The 15,569-nt window shown below is 45.7% G+C and overlaps 2 protein-coding genes across 2 annotated transcripts; both read left to right on the top strand.

The window, feature by feature from the left end:
* The first annotated feature begins 4,576 nt into the window (after nt 1-4,576).
* On the top strand, nt 4,577-9,072 carry nek2 (NIMA-related kinase 2). The gene is made up of 9 exons (XM_061091817.1): nt 4,577-4,672; nt 5,547-5,764; nt 6,580-6,820; nt 6,909-6,991; nt 7,078-7,204; nt 7,280-7,514; nt 8,181-8,235; nt 8,337-8,413; nt 8,641-9,072. Exons 1-9 carry the CDS (start codon nt 4,577-4,579, stop codon nt 8,844-8,846), a joined length of 1,338 nt encoding a protein of 445 aa, XP_060947800.1. The 3' UTR covers nt 8,847-9,072.
* Nucleotides 9,073-10,247: 1,175 nt separating this feature from the next.
* On the top strand, nt 10,248-13,991 carry slc30a1a (solute carrier family 30 member 1a). Its single transcript, XM_061091142.1, has 2 exons — nt 10,248-11,195; nt 12,888-13,991. Exons 1-2 carry the CDS (start codon nt 10,616-10,618, stop codon nt 13,751-13,753), a joined length of 1,446 nt encoding a protein of 481 aa, XP_060947125.1. The 5' UTR covers nt 10,248-10,615; the 3' UTR covers nt 13,754-13,991.
* The last annotated feature ends 1,578 nt before the right edge of the window (nt 13,992-15,569 follow it).

The raw sequence follows: 15,569 nt of genomic DNA, 5'->3' as shown, positions 1-15,569 counted from the left end.
AGAGTATGTATTATTTATGTTTTTCCTTCTGAGATACTAAATGTGAATGGTGAATCTAGACTCTGGTTACAAACTGATGGTGGATTAGACAGAGGCCTGGATCAGTGTATGAATAGATTCTGTTAGATTTAAAGAAATGAATATGCTCCTATCAGGTTAAGTAGAATTAATTCCACAGATATAATATATGAACTGTATTAGTGAGGATTAGACTGTTGAAGGTCCTGCAGAGATGTTTCTATAAAGTCCTGGATTCCCTCAGGTTTTGAGGTTACGCTCCTGTCTGGATACGTGAAAGCCACCGCTCTCCTTCTCTCCTCTTCTCAGATTCGGTGCTGAGAACAACCTGCAGGTAACTGAACCCTGTGTTTGCTCGGTTCTGTGCCCGTTGTTTAACTGTGGTGTCGGTCGCTGGCCTGTTGAAAGTCCCCGGTTTGTGTTGCAGAGCTCAGATTTCACGTGACATCGGGACTCTGATGGAAACTGCACGGATCTCTTTACCTCAGCTGGAGGTAACGGCTGCGTCACTCACGGAGACCGATAGTTTTACATGTGTGAAGAAAGTGTTCCTGAGCTCAGGTGTGAATGAAGTTGGCATTTTATGTTTTATTCTGTTTTACTACAATTGACAAATCAGTCACCATTTACTCCAATTGTATTGGATTTGGCTGCAACGCTGTTTGACCCTGAAACTCCAAAAGTGTTTTGTGGACTCAAACACTTCACCCCCCCCCACCTCCCTTGGCATAGTGGTGAGGAGATAATGGGGGCCTTTTCATTTTTGGGTGACCAATCCCTTTAACCTAAATGGAGAGATGTGGTTAGAGGTTATGAAAAGAGGAGATAAATTCCCTAAATATTCAATAATGTATTTAAGTGCTAAAGTAGCATATATTACGAGTACAATGAGCTTCCACTGACACCTCTGCCCATTCACTGATTATCACTGTGCTGCAGATTGAGAGATGGTCAAGTCACATGATCGGCTGCTGTCACGGTTGATATGTGCCGAGACATTTTTTGGATTCTCGGGATGGATGGAGACAAAGGGCAGCGTGGCGTGCCATCAACTCCATTTCTACAGCAGCCGGAGTGATGTGTGGAGGCCAAGGTCTGCAGGAGAGCCACACGCTCCAGGCAGCCAATGAGAATCGAGGGGGGGGGAAACAGTGGGAAGTGAGCTGCGAAATGGGATTAAACATGCACCAAGCGTCACCAGCTCACCGAAGGGCTGAACAGTCAGGAGCTGCAGCTCAGCCTGGTGGCCACGTGGAGAAGGTGGAGCATCGGGAATCCTTTACGCCTCCGTACAATCTCAAAATCTCTCTCCAGGTGTCGCCCACATCATCACACAGACAAACCAGTCTCCAGAGGAACTTTTTCATCCCACTGTTCCTCCTCCGACGCCTGCAAGGAGCAACATCACAGCACGCACGCCGCCCAAGGTCCTCCATGTCACACTTTGATGCCAGCTCCCTCGTGAACGCCGCGGGGACGACGGCGTCCCTTGACTCAGCGAGCACGATCACATCCAGCTGTGGAGAGGAGGCCCGGGTTGAATGTCACCGCAGCGGCCGCCGGCATCGCAGAGTCTCGTTGGGCCTTCCTGCGATTTGCAGGAGAGCATGATGGGAGTGACAGCTGCAGCCGCAGTATCAAAGTCCCTCAGATACACAATTCGGTCAATCACGAGTCAGTCTCAGCTGTCAATCATGACATTTCAGCCCATTTTTGTAGTATAAAAAAAGCGAATTAAAACCTTATAACCTATACTGAAGCCCGCCACCAGGGGGCAGTAGAGAGTCTGTGGCTTCACTTTTCATTTATGTCACCTCATGCGTGAGAGGGGCGTCTTTGATTAAAGCTCCACCCCAAAACAGGCGAAGTCAGTGGTGACTTGAGAACCATAATCCTCCTGTAGCCCCTCCCACCACAGGGCTGCAGTCCCCCCAGCAGAGGTGAGGAGGTCACTATGGGACCTGTCTGTCTGTCCTGCCTGTCCCTCCCTCTCAGCTCCTGGCCTTTGAAGCCGGGGCGGCTGACGTCAGCTCGGCCCATCGGGCACCCGACTGTCTCTGTTGTTTTTAGCTGTCAGTTTTCTGCTCGGCCCCCCGACCGTTTCTGGCTGATGTCCAAACTCCTGCAGCTCTTTGTAGGAGTGACCTTTGCAGAGGCAGACTGGGCCGGGTCAGTGTGTGGCGCTGGCAGAGCAGCAGAGCAGCAGCGATGGCTGGGAGGAGGATTTGAACTCGACTGTAAGGCCCGTCCCACCGAGAGGCCCGTTAGCTGAGCGGGAAAACCCCAGAGTCTGCGTTTATCTCCGGGATCACACGTCAACGTCCACTTGCAAAGAGAAAAACAATCTCCTATGTGTCACGTGGGATTTACCCATGTGGGAGTCAGGCTTTAGTTATGAACGCTTAATCTGATACCGCTGCTCCACTGCTCTTCTTAGATGTGAGTCATGGCGTCAAAAATGGGATTACATGTGCAAGATATGACTGCGGCCTATAACGAGATTAAATCTCTGTGTATTTAAAATGTAAGATCCTCATGTGGCAATGAAATGCAGCTCAGACTTAAAAACTTGGAGAGGATCCTTTAAATGTAAATGGTAAATGGATTTGTATTTATATAGCGCTTTTCTAGTCTGATGAAGACCACTCAAAGCGCTTTACAGTACAGTTTCACATTCACACACACATTCATACAGTGCATCTACTTGCAGCACTTTGTTATTCTATGGGGGGCTATTGAGGGTTCAGCATCTTGCCCAAGGACACTTCGGCATGCAGATGGTTCAGACTGGGGATCGAACCGCCGACCTTCAGGTTGGAGGACGACCACTCTACCCCTCAGCCACAGCCGCCCTGTGAAAGATGCTATATGATAAAAGTTTATGATATAGTTATTAAATTATGTGATGAAAAGAATCAACAAATCTTGACATTGAGGACGTCAGAACAAACGAGGCATTTTAAAACTGATTCTCGATTTTCGGGATTGAATTTCTATCAAGTGACCAATCGACTAAAACAGCTGAGAACTTCATCAGAGTGTTTACAGTGAAGTCCTACTGAGTGTGATGCCCAGTAAAAAGAGTCAGAGTGAGAGGTCGCTGTGTGTCGCCGCTCTCAGATGGAGACTCCTCAGGGGGTCCTGGTCGAATCCAAACACCCGTGACAACACGTCGCCCATCAGCCTCCTCCTGTCTCTGACATACGCAGCCATGGAAACTGCTCTGATGACAGCCACCGACCTTTTCCTGGATTCACTGGAATAACTGAGGATTAAACAGGGAGGCCGAACACAGGCCTGGGGATCATGTCAATCCACATCACAGACAGACAATTACAATTTAAAAAGCTATGTTTTCAGATGCATCTGTAATTTTTCTGTTCTGCTTCACTTCTTTCTTACCTTCGCTTCTATACATCTGCTTTTATTGTTCCTGAGAAAACAAATGGCCGGGCCAGGTGACAGGTGGAGAAGACATAATAAGTTTGCATTTCACTTATAATAACTTGACCTTTAACCCAAATCACCCTACGCCTTTACGTCCCAGGAACTTTTTATTCATGAAACCAAATAGTTCCTGCAGACTCCTGTTGTTCTCCTGTGTTTCCAGGGGTGATGTGAAATTAGCCTGATGACGCATGAACGACATCCAGCAGGTGGTGCTATAAATGAGCAGTAAAACACTGAAACAACGGTTAACATGGAGGAGATTCACATGGTGCAGCTGTTGATCGGAAAAGAGTCGACGACTAACAAAGCATTTCTGAAACAAGGACACACATTGTTCAGGTGATTGTGGAGACTGGAGCGCACAATAGAATAATGATTTATTTGTTGGTTTGTTGGTTTGTTTACAGAACCTTGAATAATGTTCATAGATACATTTTAGTGAAATGCATAATCTAATTTTGTCTCATCGTTATCTTATCTTATTTCATATTATCTTATCTTATCTTATTTATCTTATTTTATATCATCTCATCTTATTTTATATTATTTTATATTATCTTATCGTATCTTATATTATTTTATTTTATTTTATATCATCTCATCTTATCTTATCTTATCTTATCTTATCTTATCTTATCTTATCTTATCTTATATTATATTATATTATATTATATATTATATTATCTCGTCTCTTCTTTTCTCATCCAAACACACACTGGCTTTGGGTAGAAAGTGTGTTTTTGGCGCCATCTTGTGGACACGCCTCCTCCACCCCGCGCAACTCTCGCGGGGCTTCCGGCGCCTAGCAACCGCACAACTCGCGTCTCCCCGCCGACCAATCAGGAGTCACGATGCCAGGAGCGAGGGGCCTATCGGCGGCGAGGATTCGGGCACCGATTTAAACCAAGAGGAAACGGTTGCTGCACGCGAGCAAAACCGGAAGAGAAGGAAAACAACAAACATTTCAAAACATCTGCGTCGAGGCTGAAGTTAAAGTCAGCGCTGGTTTAAGATCGTGTTTAACTGGTTGATCCGGACGTTAGCAGGTTTAGTGGACTGGTGGACTGGTTAACTTGGAACTGGTTGACTGGGAACTCCAGGGTTAAACATGCCGTCCCGGGTGGACGACTACGAGCTGTTGAACACTATCGGCTCCGGTTCCTATGGAAAGTGCCAGAAAATCACCCGGAAAGCCGACGGAAAAGTGAGTGAACTACACAAAATACACGGTTCACCTGCAGGTACACAAACTACACAGTTTACTTGCAGTTACACAAACCACACGGTTCACCTGCAGGTACACAAACCACGCTGTTAACCTGCAGGTACACAAACTACAGTGTCCACCTGCAGATACACAAACAACACAGTTTGACCTTGGGTTCACAAACTACACTCCACTGATTTAAACCATCCCCTGTGAAAAAAATTAATTATTATGCATTATTTGTGTATCTGTGCACTTCAATGTCCACTGCGCAATACTGTTAAACTGGTGATTCTACTCACACTTTGTACATTAATACTTCATATAAAATACACATCATAATCACACATATTATATTTTTTTTATTGACTTCTAATATCTGTATAAATCTCTATCTTGACTTTTCTCTTTGTTGCTGTTATACTAAAAACGTACTTTACTTTAGTGTTGATTTGTAAAATGGCATCACACCTGTTCACCTTTACTACTTACAGGCCAAAGCCGCTATTTTAACTTGTTCCAGGTAAATCTCATGTGTCGCTCTGATATCTGAAGCCATGTCACTGAGCCAAGGGAACCACACCTGAAGATCTGTTTAACGAGCTGGATCCTAAAAGAAGTGTGTGTCATCTTTAACTTGTGATCTGAATAAGGGGGTAACATTTTCTCAAAGGTGGTTTCTGTCATTTTACTTTAGGTAGATTTTATCTGTATGGCAGCGTTCGTATCCAAGCTATTTTGGTTTGTTTCTAGTGGGATGAAGCGGAGATGCCACGTCCATCTTTAGATTCACTCTTGTGCTTCCCAGTCCCAGTTCTTTGATTTTAACCTTCATCCTTTTGTGTTTAATGAACTCTTCTTCGTGTTAAAGATCCTGGTGTGGAAGGAGCTGGACTATGGCACCATGGCGGAGAGTGAAAAGCAGATGCTGGTGTCAGAGGTGAACCTCCTTCGGGAGCTGAAGCACCCGAACATCGTGAGGTACTACGACCGCATCATAGACCGCACCAACACCACCCTGTATATAATCATGGAGTACTGCGAGGGCGGAGACCTGTCCAGCATCATCGACCGCTGCATCAAGGAAAGGTGACCATGTGCATTTATATAAAATTCCATCCTCTTCAAATCCGTGCTTCCTTATAGTATCTGAATTAGGATCCATCATGGATCCTAATAAGCGGCAGTGGACAATGACAGTGGACTAAAGTGGCCTCTGATCGGGATGGTGGATCATGATCCTGCTGGTTGCTGACCAGAGACTATGATTGCAGCAGGACTGCTTGACATACCGTATTGAAGTTATTTTCAAAATGTTTACCCTATCAATGCTGCTAAAAAACTTTAATCTTGATGATGTTTTCCTACACTTGACATCTATTGCACTTCTGTCCGTCCTGGGAGAGGGATCCCTCACATGTGTGTCTCTCTCTCTGAGGTTTCTATTAGGGCTGGGCAAGTTAACTCGTTTTAATCGAGTTAACTCAAGTGATGAGTTAACACGATTGTTTATTCGCTAATTATTTTCTTTTTTCCTGTTCTGCAGCAGTCAGCAACAGACTTTCACAAAATAAAAGCCTGACTTTCACAATAAAACAATAAATAATCAAACCTGAGTTAATGCGAGATAAATAATTAATCGAGTTAACTCATCACTTGAGTTAACTCGATTGAAACGAGTTAACTTGCCCAGCCCTAGTTTCTACATATTTTTACCTGTTCACAGGTTTTTTTTGTAGTTTGTCCTTACTCTTGCTGAGGGTTTAGGACAGATGATGTCACACCATGTTAAGGCCCTATGTGACCAATTGTGATTTGTGAATATGGGCTATACAAATACAATTTGATTTGATTGATTGACGCCTAACCAGCATTGCTTTATCTTTTCATGGACCTTCTTGCAGGCGTTACCTGGAGGAGGAGTTCGTCCTGCGGGTCATGGCGCAGCTCACCTCGGCCCTGAAGGAATGCCACCGGCGCAGCGACGGCCGGGCCACCGTTCTCCATCGAGACCTGAAACCAGCCAACATCTTCCTCGATATCAGGCAGAACGTCAAGCTCGGAGACTTCGGCCTCGCCAGGATCCTGAATCATGACACCAGTTTTGCAAAGACATTTGTCGGGACACCGTACTACATGTCTCCAGTGAGTTGTTTAATCCCGCTGTGTTTGTTCCTTAATCCTCCTGATTGAAGCCTAATCCTGCAACAATCCCTCATCCTTTTTCTCACAGGAGCAAATAAACCAGTTGTCGTACAACGAGAAGTCAGATATTTGGTCGCTGGGATGTTTGCTGTATGAACTATGTGCATTATCGTAAGTGTTCCAGCTTATTATTTTTTCCTCCAGCAAACGGTTGTCAATTACAAATCTGAAACTTACTCAGAATTTCTCCTGTTCAGGCCTCCGTTCACTGCTTACAACCAGAAGGAGCTGGCAGAGAGGATCCGAGAGGGAAAGTTCAGGAGAATCCCGTACCGCTACTCCGAGGAGCTGAACAGCTTACTCAGCAAAATGCTCAATTTAAAGGTTAGAAATGAATTGTACAACAGATTTCTTGTTGATGTGCTATAGGAAACAGTAGTGACTCCTCTCTGTCACCAGGACTACATGAGGCCCTCGGTGGAGTCCATTCTCCAGAGCAGACTGTTGGCGGATGCGGTTGCTGAGGAGCAGAGGAGGGCCGAGGCGCGTGTCCGGAGGAAGTCGGCGGACCCTGACCGACCGCTTCCGAAGACGGCGGAACCAGCTCCAGCCTCTGCTGCTGAGCTCCAACTCAGGGAACAGGCGCTGAGAGACAGAGAGACAGCTCTGAAGGAACGTGAAGAGAGGGTGGAGCGTAAGAATTTTCTCTCTACTGCTGACCGTGCCGCATAAACTGTGATGTCCGCAGCTGCACTCACATTTCACAGCCTGATTCCTATTCTGCATTCTGAGTTGCTTACAATGGAAGAGTAGAATAGCTTTGGATTCTTCGAAATATCTGTATATCATTGCACAATCAGTTCAAATGGTGCATTGATATCTGTGTAAGGAAGCACTTCTTGGAGCTAGCTATTGACATGTGGTTTGATAAAAACAATTGTTTTGGCGTCATACATAGTTGTAATGTCTGTGTTCCTCTTGCTCAGCGATACTGATATTTGCTCTCTGTCATAAATCTACAAACAAGACCAACATCAAACTGATAACTGATAGTTTGAGAGATAACGTGATGTGTATACGGTTATTCTCTACTCGACTACTTCACCTTATCTTCAATTATTGCCAAGAGTGGGTCATCCTGACCTCGTAGAAACGCTTGGAACTGGAACAGGTTGACGCATGTTGCTTTTGAAACACAAGTGCTTTGACTGACTGTTTGCTTGCCCTCACTAACTTCAACACCAACAGCCGCTGGCTACACATTAATTTAAAAAGAACTAACAGGTAAAACATTGACACATGACAAATAAGTGTTAAAACTCCTTAAAGCAAAGTTGTCCTCTCTTCTGTTTCATGGCAGAAAGGGAGCATGAGCTGTGTGTTCGTGAACAGCTGTCAAACGAGAAGATTGCACGGTAACATTTACACATGAAACAATCTCCTCATTTCACCCTTTCATCTCAATCTTTCTTTCTGCATACTGGTACAATTTGTTCATTCTCATTTACCGTTTCAGGGCCGAGCGTTTACTGAAGAATTATACCCGTCTCCAGCAGCAGACGGACCTGTCACCATTATACGGCAAAGACATAGGTATGGGACTGAGAAGAAGAGCTCTGGACTTACTAACCCGAGACAAGGACTGAGCAGTTTTTGTGTTTGTGCTTGTGTTTTCAATGTTTATTTATTACTTTTTTTAAGATCTTGCTAATAAAAATTTTATACACCAATTAAAAACCTGAACCTGCATTTTAAACTCTCTGCCTGACAATAGCCAATCAATATTTATTAATGGGTCACTCCGTGCTGTTTGGTCCTAGATGAGGACGGCCTCTCCCCGGGAAAGAGGAAGGTCCGGTTTGCGGGTGAGAGCAAAGAGAACCAGCGTCCCCACGGCCGTCGGAGCGTGGCGTCCCAGGAGCTGATCCTGAGGAGGCTGCAGGCGGCCAACGAGCGCGGACTCACGCTGAAAGAAGTGGAGATGTCCTGTCAGTTCAAGAGCAGGCAGATCCTCGGCTTCCGCTGACCACATGGGACGTCTCTGTTTGTTGTGCTGTGGAAGGCTCTGAGTCAGGATAACTGGATGTAAATAAATATTTATTTATGATTATTTAGTTGCTATGCAAGGAGTGATGACAACATTTCAAGCCAGTTTATTGTCGTGTGTATGTGTTTTAATGTTATAGGCAGCTATAGGGCTTCTGAAATGTTCAGTTTATTCTTGCTGTATATTTTTAAACGTGAAGTTTTGTTATGACCACGTTTCTTAGAAGTGACAACAATAACTGAACCTGTGAAGAAATGAAACTGTGAACTATGCAAAAAAAGATTGTGAATTCATTGTGTTTCATGCTACTTTTTCGTGATTTAAAAACGACAAATTAACCACAAGGCCTTAAGATGTCCTAAAGAGACGTATACTCTCAATGTTCAAAGTGAAATAATGGTTAATAAATACAAGTTTATAAAATGCAGCCTTTAGAAGTTAGTTTGATTTTATTTATAAAATATACAAAGTTAAAGGTTTTTGAACTGAAGTTAGGATTTAAAGAAAAATCTCGCATCAAATCATTCACTCTCAAGAAAGTAATGAATTTACATCTCAATTACACCACTTTGACACTTTGATCAAATCTGATAGTTTCCACAAGGGGTCCTCAGTTTCCCCCTGTACTGGGTCTTTAACCGTCATTACCACACAGTGTGATTACTGCCATCACACCTCACAACTCATTTGTTCTTGATTAAAAACAGATTAACGGACGTTGTTGTATTAAGGTGTCGTTTAAAATTAAATAGAGAGGTAACTTCATTTGAAAAGACGTTTCACACAATGACAGGCCAGGTTATCTTCATTGTCATTATTTAAAATGTTGGGCTAATATGTAGTAATAACCTCTGAGTAGGTGATGGTACTTAATACATGTATACTACTTTATGATACATTGACACTCTTATTAGACATTTTTTCCAAAATAAAACAAATACAATTTATTATAATATATATATGTATGTTAAATATAAAATTAAAGAACAATTAAAAGGTGTATGTTAGATGTGTTAACGAATTAAAAGAGGTGAAGTTTCCAGAAAAGTGGACAGATAAATAGATTTACAGATCGGTTATGTGTGTTATCGCGAGACTTCCGGTGCCGTCGGCGTACGTAGCAACCGCCGTTGTCTCTCTCGCTTGCCCCGCCCACTAGCGAGAGTTGCACAAATCTGCCCAATCAGGAAGCCTGCTCGTATCCTCTCCACCTATAGGAACCACTCTGGGTGCCTAGCATGTAGCCTAGCCCCTTAGCCAACCAGGTGACGTTTAGCTATGTGGGCGGACCATTGATGCCACTCTAGCTCCTCCTCTTTGCCTATGTATGGGTACGTGTGACGTCACGGCACCCTACGTCCATCTTTATATACAGTCCGTGGTTCCGTGTGGAAAGTTTACCGGCTCGGGTGCAAAGTTTCAACCCGTCTGCAAACGCCAGCTCGTCGGCAAAACGTTTCTGGAATGTGCTGGTGACGACGGAGGTTGAACCGAGGAACCGGGAACCGGGAACCAGCACCGAATCACGGATTAATCCCCCCCCCCATCCCCCTCGGTTGTCCACGGCACAGGACGGAGGGATGCTACCGTGAATGAAGACCCTGTTTCCACCCAGCGTATTGTCTCAGCTAGCTTACCCCCCGTTAGCTTGGAGTCGAGCCGGTTAGCTAGCTATCCGGGCTCCGGTGTGTGATCTCCGGAAGAAAAGGAACCGTATCAAACTCGAACCCCCACACACCGAAGCGAAGATGGCTTGCGAGCCGAACCGGGTCCGGCTGCTGTGCATGCTCTCGCTGACGTTCGGCTTCTTCATCGTGGAGGTGGTGGTGAGCCGCTTCACCTCGTCCCTGTCCATGCTCTCCGACTCCTTCCACATGCTGTCGGACGTGATCGCTCTGGTGGTCGCGCTGGTGGCGGTGCGGTTCGCGGAGAAGACCCACGCCACCAACAAGAACACGTTCGGCTGGATCCGGGCGGAGGTGATGGGGGCGCTGGTGAACGCCGTCTTCCTCACGGCGCTGTGCTTCACCATCGTGCTGGAGGTGATCGAGCGGCTCACCGAGCCCCATGAGATCAAGCGGCCGGAGGTGGTGGCCTGGGTGGGCGCCGCGGGGCTCGTGGTCAACCTGCTCGGGCTCTGCTTGTTCCGGGAGCACGCCGGCGGAGGCCACGGCCACAGCCACGGAGGAGGGGGGGGCCACGGCCACGGCAGCAAGAGCAAGAAGGAGAAAAGTGTCCAGAAGGCTGGGAACGGGTCTTCTTCAGGAGAGGAGACCAACAACCTGGTGGCGAACCACAGCAGCCCGGGGGACGTGCGGCTGAGGAACGGTGAGGATGGAAACTTTAAGGCTCTTTTCACTTCACTGTGTGTTTTAAAAATCATGATATGAACTCGCTTTGTGTTGAATCATCTTTCACATGTACAGCACAGGCCAATCCCCTGAAGTCCATTGTGTCACGCAGAGACTCTGACAGAATGTCCCAGACTTTATCTCCATTGTTCAGATTGCACAACAGTCCACAGATACTTGACATCTCCTGCGTGTCCCCCAGGACTCCCTCACCCTCAGTGCCCAGGCCTTAGTGTTGACTCTACAAACACACATCTGTCTGCTATCATTAATTTGTTGTCACACTATCCTTTGTAGCAGACTCAGGTTTCAAGGCTTTGTAAAGACTGACCACAAATCAGCTGTCTTTCTAAACAGAGAGCTGCAGAGGAGCCTGTCTCAGCAGCTTGGGACAAGTTGGAACTTGTTTTTGTGAAATCGTTTTAATCCTGGGTAGTGTTTTCTTTTGTTGTTACTCATCACATTATGCTTGAACTCACCCCCAAGACAATTCGATATCTATAACGCAATGTTCCCTAGTCCTGTTGTGGTATGTGGTTACCATAGTAACGCACAGAGGCAACTCTTCCTGGGGTCAGTGAGTGAAAAGTTGACTTCATCATCAACGAGAGACCGTCCGTGGATGATCGTCCTCGCTCACTGAAGGGTTAACACCCACCCCCTGCACCCCCACCCCATGCACTGATCACTGTTACTGGGTCAGACATCTGTGTAACCATGGAAACGGCAGCACCATTAGCTGCCGATGATGAATGGCCCGTAGCGTCCCGGGATGGAAGTGAGCGGCCATTGCTCAGGTGCCATCCCCCTCCCCCCCCTCCCAGGGCTGTGTATGCTACCTCTGTGATAACTGAGTCTTCTTTATGTGAATTATTATGGTGTGTTTTCCAGCATGTACAATCCCATGTGTGTTGGGAGTTCTCCGTGGCCCCCTGGCATGTTTCTCCTGTCTGTGGCCCCAAGCAGTGGCAGCACAGAATCGGTCACAAGGCTGTGGCTCCACAGTAAAAGCTAGAACAATATTGGCAAATAGAAAAACACACCTTTTTAACAGGGTGTATTTCTTAGTAAACAGTATTTCATAACTGGCCTCCTGAATGGGTCACTTGATAACACCACGAGCTGCGGACCTCATCCTCATAGACGGCCGATTCAGCTCCACAATGTGATTGTTGTTGTTTTGTTTTTCTCTAATTTCTCACATCTGTTCTGTGTGTTTTAATGTTATAGGCAGCTATAGGGCTTGTGAAATGTTCAGTTTGTTCTTGCTGTATATTTTTAAACATGTGAAGTTTTGTTATGACCAAGTTTCTTAGAAGTGACAACAATAACTGAACCTGTGAAGAAATGAACCTGTGAACTATGCAAAAAAAGATTGTGAATTCATTGTGTTTCATGCTACTTTTTCGTGATTTAAAAACGACACAGAATCGGTCACAAGGCTGTGGCTCCACAGTAAAAGCTAGAACAATATTGGCAAATAGAAAAACACACCTTTTTAACAGGGTGTATTTCTTAGTAAACAGTATTTCTGTTGTTTATGTTACACTGCCTGTGCTGCCTGTGAATCCACTTTTAATGCTTCATTAGTATCTTAAAGGTCAAGGTTCAGTTGATTATTTAACCGTCACAGTAAACTCAGCTAACCTCCCGTGTTTTATATCTGCAGAAATCGGCTCTAAAGACAACGCAGATGTGCAGATGAATGGCAACCCCAACTTTGAGGACATGGACCACGTCCCTGAATCGCAGCTGAACATGCGCGGGGTCTTCCTGCACGTGTTGGGCGACGCCCTGGGCTCCGTCATCGTGGTTGTGAATTCTGTTATATTCATATTTGTGTGGCAGCCCTGCGAAGATGATGCAGAGTGTTACAACCCATGCGTCCGCCATACCGACCACCACTTCAATCAAACGATGGCCTCCATGAAGGCCGCCGGCCCCTGCTGGATCCTCTACCTGGATCCCGTCCTCTGCATCATCATGGTGTGCATCCTGCTGTACACTACCTTCCCGCTTCTCAAAGAGTCGGCCCTCATCCTGCTGCAGACCGTGCCCAAGCAGATCAACATGCACCGGCTCAACGAGCGGCTGCTGGGTCTGGACGGCGTGCTCGCCATCCACGAGCTGCACATCTGGCAGCTGGCCGGCAGCCGCATCATCGCCACAGCGCACATCAAGTGCCACGACCCCACATCTTACATGGAGGTTGCCAAACGGATCAAGGACTTCTTTCACAATGAGGGAATCCACGCCACCACCATCCAGCCAGAGTTCGTCACGTTCGACTCTGCGTCTCGGGACTCCCTCTGCGAGCTCTCCTGTCGGACTCAGTGCGCTCCCAAGCTGTGCTGCGACTCGGTCGACAAGCAGAACTCAGGCTCAGACAAGAAGACCAACAGTGACTATAAGCCAGGTGCTGCTTCTGCCCTGGAGGTGATCAGTGAGACCATAGAGCAGCCTGCCAGCCTTCACGTGGGCCCCCTGTCAGAGCCCGAGGTCATCATCACCAGAGAGGTGGAGTCATCTCTTTGAGACAGAGGGGACAGAGAGAAGTGGAGGAGAGGCTGTGAAACGACCACTTTGGGCAGATATCATCATCAATGTCATTTGCAGGATGTGGTTATCTCTTTGCTCTAGAGTCGCCCTGATACAGAAAAGAAATTCCATCACCTTTTACTCTCTGTTATCGCTCCTGGTAAAAGCCCCTCAAAACCTTCTGTTTATGCATTTCAGCCTCGTTCTTTTTATCCTCTTCCTCCCTCTCATGTCCAAACCCCCCCCCCCCCCCCCTCCCTCCCTGCCACTTGGCCCGTCTCTTGTTGTCTGTTGCCCTGGTACTGTGGTGGCAATGCATGTCGGGGTTCACTGACCTTATCTCCTCCAGGACTGGAGCGAGTCCTGCATGAGTGTTCCTCATTAACACCGTGTTGTAATGTGTCACCTCGTCTCATGGTGTTTCTGTGCCAAAGCTTCTCACTGCAGGACCGAAGGGATCGGGGGGGGGACGCCCTCTCCACCAACCGGACCCACACAACACATGCAAGTCAGAGCACACATCACTAGGTGGTTTCCTTTAGCCCATGGACCTGTCAGCAAAGAGCCTATCGTCTTGTTTTTTGCGTCGGCTTTGAGTAGATCTATTTTCTTACCCTCTGGCCCCAAATGGAAGAGTATTGTATTGCATAATAATTTAAGTATTTAAGTTATTAGAAAGGATCTATTTCTCTCTGTCGAGGCTGTTTGTTATATTTAGTTTGGTTGATAGAAACATTTGAGCTAATTTTCTGTCAGAGGTTTTTGACCGATCATCTATGCTGTAGTCAGTTTTACAAATATGACATTTTTATAATCTTGTTTTTTCAGACTTTTTCTCTGGCCTTGACTGAGTTTTAATTAGAGTAATGAGTTGGATACAGAAGCCGTATCAACACCTTGCCTTTTAGATACAGAACTGCTGTGGTATAGCATCGAGTATAGTAGATGCAATGTAACTGAACTTCTCGCAATGGCACTGTCGCGTAACTACATGGTCAATCGTGAATTTGCTGTCTTGCAAGCCAGAGGGTCGGGTCTGTTGTGAATACGTGAGCACTGTATGCCATTAGTGAGACACTACTCTCTGTGTGAATCTGTACTGGACACTTACAGATGATGGCTTTTGATTTTTGTTCGAAGATTCTCATGAATGTGTGCGGCACCTCGTCACAATCCACGCTGAGGGCGTTTTATATTTCCAGAACGATCTGCTGAGTGTGCATGACCAAACTGGGACCTGGTGTTCGACTTTTTTAGAGCTCCACTCAGAGCTCCCGTGGCTGCTTACCAGTACCTGCTGGTATCCTCCAACATTATTCATTACTGTAGGGAATGAATCATCATACTGGTTATCTGCCCTCTGTGTTGGGCAGCGGAGCAGGCTATTTTTTGCTGAAGTAAAGTCCATTAGTGGCCTTTAACATAGTATGAATTTTCCCTCGTCTACACAGATATCATTAAAGATAATCCATTGATGCATTTCCAATTTCCACTCCCGATTAAATGTGTATGCAATATAGAAATATGTGCTGGAAAATGTATTTTGATGTGTTCTTCATTTGTAATGTTTGTTCACTTTTATTCTTTGTCTTTTGAGACTCTTTAAGATGTGCAAATTGAAAACAAAATAACTGTTTTTTATTTTAGATATGACATGTCAGCTGATGTGTTTTTGATATATATACATATACATATACATGTATATGTATATTAGTACCTGTCCAATGTGTCATTGTGAAATAAAAAATATGACTGTTTTGAACAGTTTATGAACCCAAAAATGTCATTTGTATTATTCCTACCTGGTTTCGTG

Source organism: Limanda limanda, chromosome 18 (assembly GCF_963576545.1).
Source record: "Limanda limanda chromosome 18, fLimLim1.1, whole genome shotgun sequence".
NCBI lineage: Eukaryota > Metazoa > Chordata > Actinopteri > Pleuronectiformes > Pleuronectidae > Limanda > Limanda limanda.
Note: the sequence above shows the minus strand (reverse complement) of the source record. Positions and strands in the feature narration are given on the sequence as shown.

Bases quoted from the DNA above. Each gene is read 5' to 3' on its own strand.
- slc30a1a (XM_061091142.1), top strand. From the start codon at position 10,616: ATGGCTTGCGAGCCGAACCGGGTCCGGCTGCTGTGCATGCTCTCGCTG. The intron at 11,196-12,887 runs GTGAGGATGGAA...TTATATCTGCAG, and splicing joins GGACGTGCGGCTGAGGAACG to AAATCGGCTCTAAAGACAAC.
- nek2 (XM_061091817.1), top strand. From the start codon at position 4,577: ATGCCGTCCCGGGTGGACGACTACGAGCTGTTGAACACTATCGGCTCC. The intron at 5,765-6,579 runs GTGACCATGTGC...ACCTTCTTGCAG, and splicing joins GACCGCTGCATCAAGGAAAG to GCGTTACCTGGAGGAGGAGT. The intron at 8,236-8,336 runs GTAACATTTACA...TTACCGTTTCAG, and splicing joins TCAAACGAGAAGATTGCACG to GGCCGAGCGTTTACTGAAGA.